Source organism: Pelobates fuscus, chromosome 12, assembly GCF_036172605.1.
Source record: "Pelobates fuscus isolate aPelFus1 chromosome 12, aPelFus1.pri, whole genome shotgun sequence".
Lineage (NCBI taxonomy): Eukaryota > Metazoa > Chordata > Amphibia > Anura > Pelobatidae > Pelobates > Pelobates fuscus.
In genome coordinates this window covers 88,745,945-88,759,507 of record NC_086328.1, presented here as the reverse complement: position 1 = coordinate 88,759,507, position 13,563 = coordinate 88,745,945, and the positions used below count along the sequence as shown (strand labels likewise).

General features: G+C 41.2%; 1 protein-coding gene across 2 annotated transcripts in view; it reads right to left on the bottom strand.

The window, feature by feature from the left end:
* Nucleotides 1-6,865: 6,865 nt before the first annotated feature.
* The window catches only part of SPDYC (speedy/RINGO cell cycle regulator family member C), a 31,787-nt gene continuing 25,089 nt past the window's right edge, over nt 6,866-13,563 (bottom strand). Inside the window, exons 5-7 of one of the 2 annotated variants that reach the window (XM_063437449.1) lie at nt 9,792-9,963; nt 8,078-8,369; nt 6,866-7,227 (exon numbers count right to left, since the gene is read on the bottom strand). In XM_063437449.1, the coding sequence (XP_063293519.1) occupies nt 7,082-7,227; nt 8,078-8,369; nt 9,792-9,963 (610 nt within the window). In that variant the 3' untranslated portion in view covers nt 6,866-7,081. The remainder of the gene's footprint in view (nt 7,228-8,077; nt 8,370-9,791; nt 9,964-13,563) is intronic. The other variant, XM_063437450.1, reaches the window with a different exon arrangement.

Sequence of the window (13,563 nt, the reverse complement as noted above, 5' to 3'; positions counted from 1 at the left end):
TTGTCTGACCAAATCCTGATCTGCTGACGTGCAGGTTAGCTCTGGAGAGCCAATGGAAGCTCTTAAGCAGTGTTCTCCAGCTCTCTTGGCTGCTTAAATAAGGTCAAGAGTGTCTCCCTGCCGAACCTCCTAGGGGAAATTAGGGAGTTTGGGGACCAATCGTATTATAGACTTAACGTTACTAAAACGCAGGCCATGGGAATAGGGATGTCACAAGCCATGGTAACCACTTTAAAAGAAACATTCCAATTCGACTGGAGAGTCGATTACCTAACATTCTTAGGGTTACGCATCCCAAAACATCCAGGCAAACTCCTAGAATTGAACTATGGCAAGTTACTGAAAGAGACAGGCGACACGTTAAAATCATGGGAAACCAAATACTTGTCGTGGGTGGGCAGACTGACAGCCCTAAAGATGGTACTACTACCCAAGTTTCTATACCTGATAAGGACGCTACAAATCTTCCTTCCCAACACATACCTAAACAAATTACAACGCACGTTCACGCACTTTGTGTGGGCACATAAAAAGATTCGAGTAGCCTCGACAATACTGAGCAGACCCTTAAGCAAAGGAGGATTAAGCATGCCAGATGTGAAAATGTATTACAGGGCAACACTCATGTCAACTTGCCTCCTACTACACACAAGCAAAGATAAACCTCAATGGGCAGAATTGGAAGCTACAGAAATAGGGCAGGGCAACTTAAAATATATGTTCTGGACACCCCACGTACTGAGACCCAACCCCGACAAAATGCTCCCAACTACCTCACTTCTATTAAAAACGTGGGTTTCCTCGATGGACATGCTAGGCCAAAACACACAATGGGGTATGTCCACCCCACTACTCAGCCTACACGTAGCAAACCCCACACTAGATCTCCGCCCATGGATACGAGCAGGGTGCACTTTAATAAAACATCTTTATCATGAGGGCAATCTAGAACAATACCCTGTTTTAAGTCGCAAATATCAACTACCTAGCAACACAATATTCTCCTACCTCCAAATTAAATCATTGCTAGCGAAAAACACGAATGTTAACACCCCGACACCCCTGAAGTGTGTACACGAAATATGTGAATCAGGAAACATACCAGACAAGACGATATCATTCACGTACGCATTACTACTCGTCCACCCCATGACGAACAAAGCGGACAAGTTCAAAGAACAATGGCATGCCGACTTACAAACACAGTTCACTGACGCACAATGGCTGAAAGCATTCACAGCACATAAGGGAAGATCAAGATGCACAACACACCTAGAGCTTATGAGAAAACTACAATATAGGTGGTACATGGTGCCAGCCAAGTTAGCTGCGATATACCCGCAAGCTTCAGGTGTGTGCTGGAGATGCGGACTAGAAAGGGGCACAATGCTTCACACATGGTGGACATGCAACAAAATAAAACCATACTGGCAAGAGGTTGAGGGGATAATCAGAAAATCCCTCTGCTCTGACATATCATTGCAACCTGAGTGTGGATTACTGTTCATGACACTAGAATCCTACAGAAAGCCGCAAGCGGCACTATTGTTCCACATTCTCATAGCAGCGAACACGCTGATAGCTAGGGCATGGAAACAAACCACTCGACCTGACCTAGATGACCTACTAACACAAATTTCCACCAACCTGATATATGAAACGAAACTCAATGCAATATATGGGGCATCCCAGCACGTACTAAAAGCCAAAGAATGGTGGGATAATACACAGAAGGAGGCAAATGAAGGAGCAGGATAAATGCAAATATGTAAAAGCAGACAGTGTAGGAACAAGAGAGGAGTGGAGGTGGTGATTCGGTCGAATTATAGATAACAACTACAGGACAGACATAAGGCACTGTAGAGTGGGCAGCAAACAGACAAGAAAGACAGACACTAAGGGCTCAATTGGCACTAGTATGTATATTAATATGTGTATATAGTTATGTAGACTAGGAATTGTATGTTAATAGTTAGGACAATCCGCACAAGAACCTACACCAGTACTGAAGGAAGAGTTGAACTGAGCCACACCATTGACAGGGCGGCAACGCCAAAACCCACAAACTAAGAGATCGAGATCAGAGATGTGGGTGGCACCTTTGTCAGAGATGTGGTACCTACTCCACCTAATCCACTTAGGATGTACTGAACAAAATGCACATTTAAAATTGTAACCCCATGTTCTGGGGAAAGTGTACGAAAACTTAATGTAACAAACCGCATGCGGACCAGTCCCCCTCCCCTTTTCTTTTTCTGTACCCTAATTAAGAAAATGTTCAATAAAAAGACGATTGCAAAAATAAGGTCAAGAGTGGTACCTGGAAGACTCCAGAAAGAAGTCAAACTGTTCTAAAATGGTTTAACTTCTTACAATGTTTGGGCGCCAAGGCACTGTGTTATGGCTGCCAAATCCCATTTCTTATAGAATCTCTAGGGAAGATAACTACATATAGGATATCTGGTAAACCAAGAGAGTCAGTGATATTTGGGAATGTATTCACTAGTCATTTGTGTCAAATTTAAAGCAGGGATAGTTTAAAGATAGACTAAGAGTACTGTAACGGATCGACGGGCACCACGACTAGGTACCTCCGTTGAAGGATGCTCCTAGCGCTTCCTGAGGACTCCAAGCACTGCAGCAGACACCACAACCACCAAACCAGAGAAGCATACAAATGCTCAAGCACATGAATGCTGTAAACAGCTGAACAGGAAAAGCATACAATCAGCTTACACTCCTGGCAATCAGCATACAATCCAATTCCCCCAATAACGAGACGACACTTCGTTTTGAGGTCAAGCAGAACTGACTGTACTGGCACATACAGCCTCTTTTATTCACAATCCACAAACATAGTACTGCCCACAGGGTTTTGAAATACAACCAATCAATCTGTACAATACACACACACACAAAATCCTCCCCTCTGCCTGTGATATGATTACTGAACACAATGAGTAATATAATTATCACAGGCAGAGAACTCCAGTTTTATAAAACATATCACAGGGACCCCAAAACATGCAATAACCCCATAAAAATCCGTTCAGTAGTTTGAAAGATACAGTTTAATGCAGATTATATGAAAAGGCTATATGAAAAATAATCAAACAAAAATCGGACGAAACGCGTTGGATTCATACCTTGTGTACTTTGATTTTATTTGCATTTATTATTTGGATTTGGCTGCCTCTATACTACTACCCCTGGATTTCCATTGTGGATGTTTGACAACATCAGCCAGGAGTTCCATGTTTATATGGAGACATGCTTCTTTTAATTCTTCTATGTGTAAGTGCAACCAATAAATGTGATTTTGTAATTTTATAACAAACTTCACCATATTCGATTTCCTTTATTTTCATATATCTTACTGGAAGACATACAAGCTCATATTCATCACACTACCCCTGAGAGGGTGAAGAGCCTGATTTTACGTTAGTTTACCATATCCACGGATATTGCACCTGAATTCAGGTTGTCTTCTATACATATTTAACGTATTCTGGGTGTTTTCCACTTTTTTGTTTGGTTGTATATTTCTATAGGTGGTTGTGAAGTACACCTGGGATTACTTCCAGCTATACGTTTTATAGATCTTTAGTGTACTTTGTTTCTGTTTGCACATATATGAAAAATAATTACTGTATAATGTGTCCCCTGTTGTATAGTTTAAAACTACTGCACAATGTCTTTGTGCACCAAATACCGGCGAGATGGTACAGTGTAGAAAAGTCCAAACAGTGTCTGTGAGTTAAAATGGCCGCCATCCATTGTTCTCACCATGTGCCTCTGATACATGAAATGGTGGTCAACCAGTAACTCCACAGTATGTCCCCAGATGGTTCTTAAAGGGCCAGCAGCAGCATAATAAAATACAATATGCCCAAATCCCCCAGGGGCCATAGTCAGCAGGTGGGCAAACAGACTTCTCCAATGCCCAGTGGCGAGGTTGGTTTCGCCACAAGTACATTGATCAAGGAGGTTCAAGACCTAATTTTGCCTGGAGGCCCAGAGTATTCTCGATCTCTCCCTGCATCCAGACAAAATATAAACATATTTTAGTAAATTAGGCAAGTCTAGAACTCCAGCCTTATTCCCAAACCATTTAAGGCAGTCTAATAGACACCTCTCTCAAATGTAAAATAATGTAGTTAACACCGTGAGATCAGTGTGATGAATCCAGGAGCTGGTCAATTAAAAAGGCTTAGGTTAAATTTTGGGCAAATATTTCAAAAGGATGGATGACAACGCTTGTATATATAGTGTGTATACCTTTAAATCTGCTATAGACAGAAGCGATCTGATACACGCCAAATGTTATACTTTATAAAGAAAAGATATTAACCATTTCATGTGTAGGAAAACAGTATGAGGAACGGTTTCCTAGATTATACTGAGATTAAGTGTAAAAATTAGTGTATAATAACACAATAGTGTGTGGTGTATACGCCTTTAAATCCGAAGAGACAGTAAGTGGAGTATATACCAAATAGTTTACTTTGTAATCCAAAGATATAGATCTTATAAGGTAGAGATACAGTACAAATAACTATTCTATAATGTAGTGCAATCAATAGAATCCAATATATTAAATATTGGATTCTATTTTAATATATTGGATTCTATTGATTGCACTACATTATAGAATACAGTTATTTGTACTGTATCTCTACCTTATAAGATCTATATCTTTGGATTACAAAGTAAACTATTTGGTATATACTCCACTTACTCTGTCTCTACGGATTTAAAGGCGTATACACCACACACTATTGTGTTATTATACACTAATTTTTACACTTAATCTCAGTATAATCTAGGAAACAGTTCCTCATACTGTTTTCCTACACATGAAATGGTTAATCTCTTTTCTTTATAAAGTATAACATTTGGCGTGTATCAGATTGATTCTGTCTATAGCAGATTTAAAGGTATACACACCATATATACAAGCGTTGTCATCCATCCTAGATCTTTTGAAATATATGCCAAAAATTTAACCTAAGCCTTTTTAATAGACCAGCTCCTGGATTCATCACACTGGTCTCACAGTGTTGACATTATTTTACGTTTTTAGACAGAGTTTTGGTGAAATCTCTGCCTATATCCAGTTTTGAGCATCTCCATTTACAAGTCAGACTCCCTCATCCCTGTGTGTTGCATTAGGCATACCAGACTAACCTACCTCTCTCAAATGGTCCACTACATCAAAACCTCATTGTACTCGTGAGGCAAGTCAGTAGCCTAGTGTCTGCCATTTAGGCGTTAAATCACTGTTTATACAGCCTTAGTCACACCTCTCTGCATGTGCAGTACAGTGGGCAATTCTGCTGTTCAGAGTCTCCACACTGCACGGAGACTGGATTTTCCTCAGATGCATTGATTCAATGCATTTCTAGGAGGTGCTGATGGACCAAAACAGTGTTTGGCCCTGCCCCCATCTTGCCTCCTTGCTGATTTTAGCCAGTTCAATGATTTCTCTATGGGAAATCATTGGATTGGCACAAAATAATTAATCTGCAATTCTGATGTCACCAAGGAGATGGATCGGGGCCAGCACCGCACTGGAAATAAAGCAAGTTTTAGTTCCTTTAAAGGGACTATGCCATGGTAAGACACCTAAATCGTGGTTTTAACACTATATGGTGAGGAACACCCTGGTTCCTGACCCTATAGTGTTCCTGTAATGTAATTTTGTATATGGGGCAATTAGCTTACCCTTTAAGGTTATGTATGAATCTCATATCTTGAGATTTTCTCTTTAGGCCTGGACGTTTGAAAGTCATATGTATCAACATAAACAGGGAACGCTAATTTCCCCATATACACAATATAGTTTTAGCGCTCCACTTTGTTATACAAGGTTTTTCACTTCTATACACTTTATTTTAATTGTACTGGTTGAGGGTAATGGATCCACATGTGTTTAGCTGCTTGTATTCACATCTTCAATGGTTTTCGTGTTTGTTTGTGAAGCACTAGCATAACACGGAGTACTCCAGTTTTCGATGTATGAGGCAGCACATTCCAAAACTTTGTGCCCAAGCAGGGTGCCCACCCTCCAGGTCAGTGTCTTCAGTGCCACTGTAGGCACCAGTGATCAGATGAGTGTCAGCCTATCAGCACCACCTACTGCATATTGAAGCTGGAATCAGATTAGACTTACTTGGAGGATGGGCACCATCTGGACAAATGTGAGGTTAAAATATTAGTTCAAACTTGCGTTTTAACCAGATTAATGGCTTGCACCATTAACATGAAGTTATGGGGCCTAGAGTGTTCCTTTAAATGCCACATTCAAAAGGCTTCATGGACTGGTACAAGAGACATTGTATGCACAGTTCAAGTTCTGGATTGCGTGAGTACCTTCCTTAGTTTACCCCTTTAGAATTCTATTTTACAAGGGGGATTTTGACTAATGGTTTGTGGATTCACTCCTCAGCCCTTTACCTGTTGTCACCGGATAGTTTTGCAACCCATCAGTAGTAACTTCTTTTAGAAAATCCAGAATAGTGCATGAGTTATGGTTTGCAAATCAAGAATTGACTACAGCTGTGCTGTTATTTCAAAATTTCTTTGTATGTTATTCCTACGTCAGAAGACACACATTCAACATTTAGGCTGCACAATTTAGAGCAATTGAAAATAGGCAAATTATGCTGAAAGAGTGTCTTTGCAGTCATTGTATAGAAGCTGTTCAAAATAAGACCGCAAAAACCATGGCCATAAAAAATTTTTAAATAAAAAAAAAAAAAAAGAGGATCTAGAACACTCAAGAGCCATATTGTAGTGATTTTTACTTTTCCAAGCTTACATTTACAGATTTCATTCATACCAGTTTTTCGTTTAAACCACAGGTTTAAACAGCCGTTTAGTTTACATGTTTACAATTTGATATGAAATTGTGAGCTGGATTTAAATAACTACATTTATAATGGCAGTGTGTGCATACCTGGTGATCTTTGTAACCAGACCACTGTGTGCAAATATATTGACATCTTATTTACAGAAACAATTTAAGTAGACTTGAAAGTGCTTTATGCAGAGAAAGCTTTCCCTTTATCCCAGTCACACTTCATGGCAGCCCTGAGATAACTTGTCCACTCAATGCGTCAGACAGGCAAAGGACCAGTGGTTCTCTTCCTGCTAGAGTTGCCAATCGAGAGCTGTTCCTCCAGGTTCCGATCCAACCAGTGGTTCCTGGAGTACTAAAAATGATAACTTTTACAAGCTATATCTCCAATATTTGCATAGTTTCATATAATATACAGTGAAAGTGTACAACAAAAGTTTAACAGCTTTGTACATGACCCTTTAGTATTGCAGAACCATGTTTTTCCTTCTATTATACCTGCTTACTGAAAAAAAAACTACAACTTAAAGGAATGCATTCTTTGTAGATTTGTATTGCCTTTTAAGAAAGGTTTCCATTTTTAAAGATAAAGTTGTACTTCTCAGATTATACTATAGTTATACAGACAAGATTAGTGGCTTTAAGACCAAACTTCTGGAATAAAAGAGAATCATGACATGTCACACATGTCATGTGTCCTTAAGGGGTTAAGACACCAGTAGGATTGTTATTTTTTTTTTTTTTATTTCACACCATGGGCTGTTTAGTTGGAGCAGGGCCTTTTGAGCAGGGGGTGTGCAATATGGCTCAATTTCACAGTGTGCCATTCATGTGATCTTGTGAATATTCTGCCTCAGGATGACTTTATACTACACCATAATACAAAGATACTGTTAACTTGTAGAGACAAGAATCTGGAAACCTCAAAATTTGCTTTAAATATTCAAGATTTAAAAAAAAAAAAAAAAGAAAAAGCCATAGTAGCAACAGTGCTCCTTAGTATAAATTTTACAAGGATAAGGAACACTCAAGGAAGAGTCACTGCACAGATTACGTATATTGTAGTCTGTCAGATAGTAGCACCCATATCTGAATAATTGTATTTATATAGTGCCAGCAAATTCTATAGTGCTGTACAAAGGCCAATACACAATTGAAACCATTTCAATCAGGAGTGTAGATACCCCATCTTTAATGGAGATTATATGTAATACTTACTGTGAATATCATATGATGCCTGAAGATCCTGCAGTTCTGGTGGAAGGATGAAATGCTGTGACCACTCTTCATTTGTTAATGAAAAGGAGTTTTGCTCTGGTGATGGGCTGGGGGCAGCAGCTTCATCAGAATTGCATGGGCTGGCTCCCTGGCATAGACTGCAGCTGGTGGGTGTGAAGCCAGGACCACGGGGGAACAAGTCCTCGTTCCTGAGATAGCCACGAATGGCTCCACTGTGGTGAATAGGACGCTCCCGGAGCCATGCCCAGTGAGATGGATCTTTTGACATCACCTGCAAGGTTGTTTAGTGTTAAAAGGATTTGCAAGATATTTCAAGTTAAATGTCTCCAAGCACCATAACCACTCCACCTCAGTAAATTGATTATGGTGGAAGGCATTTGTCAATGCAGCCTTTAGTTTATACTGTATTTCATCACTGATCTGTACTTCATCCAGACAAGTCAGGTCAGAGAGGCCCTTTTCAGTTGTCGTGGAGCACCTCTAGAGCCAGATATCAGGGAGGTGTCTTTCCACCCTGTCTAGAGGAGATCAAAACATCTCATACTGCCCAAAACTCCAAACATGCAGAATGATTCAGACTGATGCTGGTGAGAGCTAATCTATATAGGATGTACTGTGATAGCGAGGCAACCACATGCTAAACCGCTTATGTTGGCAATGCCATCAGTCTCAACCAGTGGGTGGTTAATATATAGCCAGTAACCAGTTTCATGAACACACAATGCAAAAAACATTGTTTTAAATACCCAAGTCTTAATAAGGTCACCAGTCTTAAGTTTTTAAATGGAGATTATCCATTGTTCTATGAGAATCCTGAACACTAAGGCAAGCACTGGAACTAGTATCAAGTAATGGCAAGTTCTTAGGGTTTTCGAATATATGTGCCCCTCCAAAAAAAAAAAAAAAAAATTCTATATAGCCATCACCATAGGCAAACCAGTCTCGCAAGCCATTAACAGAGCATGAGATAGGCCATTTACACTACCTTTGTTGCACATTCTGTTTAGTTTCAAACATTAGATGTTCAGCCTTGCTAAGCACTTACTGTAAAGAGACAAGTCACGTGTAGGGAGGCGAGACTACAGCTGAATCAAAATGACTCAACTCTTGAATTACAGAACTGAGCAATGAGACTGCAGATATGATCTATACACCAAAACTGCTCCATTAAGCTAAAGTTGTTTGTGCTTAGTGTATTTTTGAATTATACACCAAGAATTTTCAGTTACTTTTTGCAGCCTACTATTAAGCTAGACCCAGTGGTAATCAACCTGGTCCCTACTGACCACTAGTGGGTGATTAAAGTGGGTTTTATCTGCGACCCTTGGTTCTCCACTCAACCACATGCGCAGTCCTCCCTGCAGCCATAAAGAAAACACCCAACACGCATGTGTGAATGCTTTGTTTGCTAAAAGGATCAGCTAAAGGCAGTTTCTATAAACTTTCACATTTAACTTTTTTCCTTCAAGTTTAGCAGTTCCTGCGCTAGTAGGCGCTGCATCAATTGAGATGCGGAAGTTCATTACATTTAAAATTATGTATAAACATGCATACAGTAGAAATAAAAAGTACCATAGGTGATAAGAAAATGTTTTTTAAAAAAAGGAAAGATACATAAGTGGGTGGTAGGTATTAAAAAGGTAGTCTACCCTAGAGCTAGGCCTTGTAAGAGTGATCAGTTAATGCTACACACCTCAATACAGCACCTCCGACTCACAACTGCTCGATAGTTCATTCTAGCCCAGAAGTTGTCCCGCAGTCTCAGAAACTTTGGGAACAGCTCACGCCATGAGCTACCCAAAGCCCAGGGAAAAATCTCGTACTTGTAGTCTTCTTCATCTTCCTCCATGTCATTTGCCAGGTACCTGTGTATATAAAAAGTGCAGTTGGCACACAACAGACTTTACATATGGATGTTTATAGGAAACAAATCTACATTAAAAAACAAAAACAAAAAACACAAGTCTTTGGTATTCTGAAGCTTGTTTATTCAATTTATTGGCAGTTTCAATAGCCAACATGAGTGTTATAAACAAGGGAACATACTTTACATCTTAGAGGCTTACTGCCATCCATTCAGGAATCCTTTCAACATACTGAAGATGAAGTCAAGAATTGTGCACCACACAGAGAGGAGTTAGACTAGGTTTATGTAAAGATTGTTAACAAAAATGCTTACAAGTTGCTTCCGGTTTCAAGAAAGGTGACAAAAGCTGCTTAACATCTGAAAAGAAGTTTCAGAAACCTAACTCCTTAAAGGATTGTTTATGTAATCAACATTTTGAAAAGCAGGCACATGGCAAGGAATACATTTTGACTTTAACAGGAAAGCCAAATAAAGTTTGCATCATTTTCTTAATTTAGAAATATCTAACAGCAAACTGCTAGCCACAAGGGCTACTACTTCTAGTTGAACCAACTGGATTTTAAATTAGAGCTCTGGCAGGCTTAAACACCAGACCATCAGCCCTTCCTCAAATCTGTTTGCCCCTGTTTAAAGCCATTGATTTTTTTTAATTCTTTATTTTTCTCATGCCACACATTACTTGTTCAAGAAAGTATAAGCCACAGGTCACAAAGGAGAGATAAAAAGGGATAAACATAGTATCGTTGGCAATATTAAGCTTAATTGACAATGGTAAAGACTGAGAGGTAAGTTTGTGACATGCGTGGAAGTGTGGGATGAGGGTTAATATATAAAGGAAGGTGAACTTCTAAGAGATCATATATAGTGTTACCCCTTATAGTGGGCTAGTGACAGTTATGAAGTCTTGGCGAGTGTCCACCACTTACGGGAGCAACGCCTCCCATGTGTAGTAGTATAAAGAGAAGTGGACCGTGAGCCCGGTAGGGTCTAACTGGAAGGGGTTGGAGGGGTAGGTCGCCTATGGCGATGAGCAAAGCATGAGGGAACTTTCTGGTCAGGTCTCCAAGCTATCTGCATGCTGTAACGTGGTGGTGTAAGAGTTACCCCTGGTATGTGACTGTTGTACAACGGAGTTTGGCACAACTGTGATTTACCAGGTCAGAAAAGAGGAAAGAACGGAAATAAAAATAAAAGCTAACAAAAAGTAAAAATTAAACACATTTGAGAAATAAGGAAGCAAAGAACCGAACAATCAAAGGAAAACATCAGTAGATAATAGGTACAGTTCGGTGGTGTTACTATATAAGTCCCGGTATGATGGGAGGCTGTCGCGGCTAGGGTGTCTTCCTGCCAATCGGTCACGGCCTTGGGAGTCAAGTTAAGTCTCTGGATGCTGATGGGACTTGAGCCGAACGGGGTGTGAATTCCAGGATCTTAGCCGGGTCTATGCGAGCTAGTCCTGAAATATTAGTTGCGCTCGGGTTGAGGAGTCCCAGCTTGCTCAGTTGGTCTTAGAGTTCCCCTGTACCTGGAACCGAGGTGTTCTTGGGAGCCCCCCCCCCAACGATAAGGGATGTCGTTCGCTCGCATGCGCTGCAGACGTACGCGCAGAGAGCGGCACCAGGCCAGCGTGTTCCTGGTGAGATCCGTAAATATCTGCAGTGTGGCTCCTTCAAACGATATCAGAGTCTTCCCTCTTACTGCTGAGAGGAGTAGGGCCTTGTCCTGCATTGATTGGAATCTGACAATGAGATCCGGTGTTGCGGATGGCGGTGTGCCCACAGGTTTTCGTATGCGGAACACACAGTCGAGGTTTATTGCCTTTGCCCGTTTGTGTGGCATATACGCTGCTAGAAATCGCTGCAGGAAATGAGGTAAGTCCGATATCCCCAGTGCCTCAGGTACACCCCTAAACTTTGTTATACCGTCTCCGCATATCCTCCATGGCATCAAGCCTGCTTGTGGTGTTGAGGTGGAGCTGCTCTAGTTATGCGACCCTCTTCTCCACCGTGGATAGCCTAGAGTCGTGGGTGCTGTGTGCCACCTCCAGCTGGGCAATTTTCGTTGTTGTGCCCTCCATGTTTTTTTTTTTAAAGTGGGCCATATCTCCTGCTATATTGGTGCGGAGCTCCGCTAGCATTGCTTTGAGCTGAGCGGTGGTGACCGGCTCCCTGTCTTCCAGCTTACGTGGCCTGGAACCCGTGTGTAATCTGAGGGCAGCACCCTCCTCTGGCTCAGCGAAAAAAATCGTCGGAAGAGTATGTAGATCCCTCCTCGAGGGACACCATCTTGTCCCATGCGGCCTTGTGTACTGCGGAGCATCTCACCGATGTCCTGGCTAGGTATGTCTTTGTCCGCCCTGGGTTTCTTATTTTTCCGACCCATATCGGTTAAGGTGCGTTGGGGAAGGTTTGTAGCCGTTGTGTGCCAGACAGTCCCCCTAAAACAGCCTTTTAGGGCAACTTATTGCAGAGCTCGGGAAAAGTGTGGCCGTTCTGGTTTGCAGCTAAGCTCCGCCCCCTAAAGCCATTGATTTTATGGCCACTCTTAAGCCAAGTTGTAAATAATTACCAAGCCTGAAATAGTTTAGACTTGTGCATTTGTATTTAGACAGGTAATTGGCAAACGCAACACCCAAAACTGATAAAATTTACTGTTCAGGTTGGCTATAGGGATGTGGGCATAAGTAGTGACACCAGTGTTGCTGGCTTGGAATTTGGTGCAGGTAACTAGCTGCAAGAGCACAGGATGTGTGGGAATATAACAGTAGCACAAACCAAATCCAGCCAGCATATCACAATAGCTAGGATGGTCAGACAGACCCACTCACCACTGTGTGGACTAAAGAGGGCATCAGAAGTTCTCATGCGGAGGCTGGCAAAGTCCTTGTGACAAGAGCAATCTCGCCACATTGCATTGGAGAAGCCTGGTTGCTCGCCTGCTGCCTTTGGACTATGGCCCTGGGAGATTTGGCCCTTTAAAAACAGTATTCGTCCATACTAGAGTGTATGTCACTCATTCTGGCCCTTTAAATACAGTGGGGTCATTCGGTACTTGCCCTGTGTGAGCGGTGATACCCCAGATAGCTATGCCATGGAGCCCATTCATATAATGAAAGACTATGGGAAAGACTTTAGCTCCATGGCAATTGAACTGTATGTGTGTGGTCTGAGCACCATTCAATAATGTGCGCTCAGACCTAAGCTATCTGGGGATATGTTGCATGTAGTAATTGTAACATTGTGTAATTTTATGTCTTTTTGCAACCATGTGCTCAATGGAGTCTGCCTCTATCCCTGGATATAATTTGATTATTTTCCCATTGTCTCCAGGATAGAGGGCTCTGTAAAACCGGTTTGAGCCAGATAGCCATGTGCCAGCCAGGCCCCAAAAGATATTTTACTAACGTCTGAACCCCTGGTCTGATTCATGCCATTTTGATATGTTGTTCGTGAATATATAATTTTTATGTGAATGTGATGTATGGTTTTAGAGTTACGAAAGTTGAGTTAAAAGTATGTTTTAACTGTATGTGTAATTGAGTTTCCACTCAGGATAAGGGGAGGGAATCTGTGTGATGTAACTGATATGATTGGTT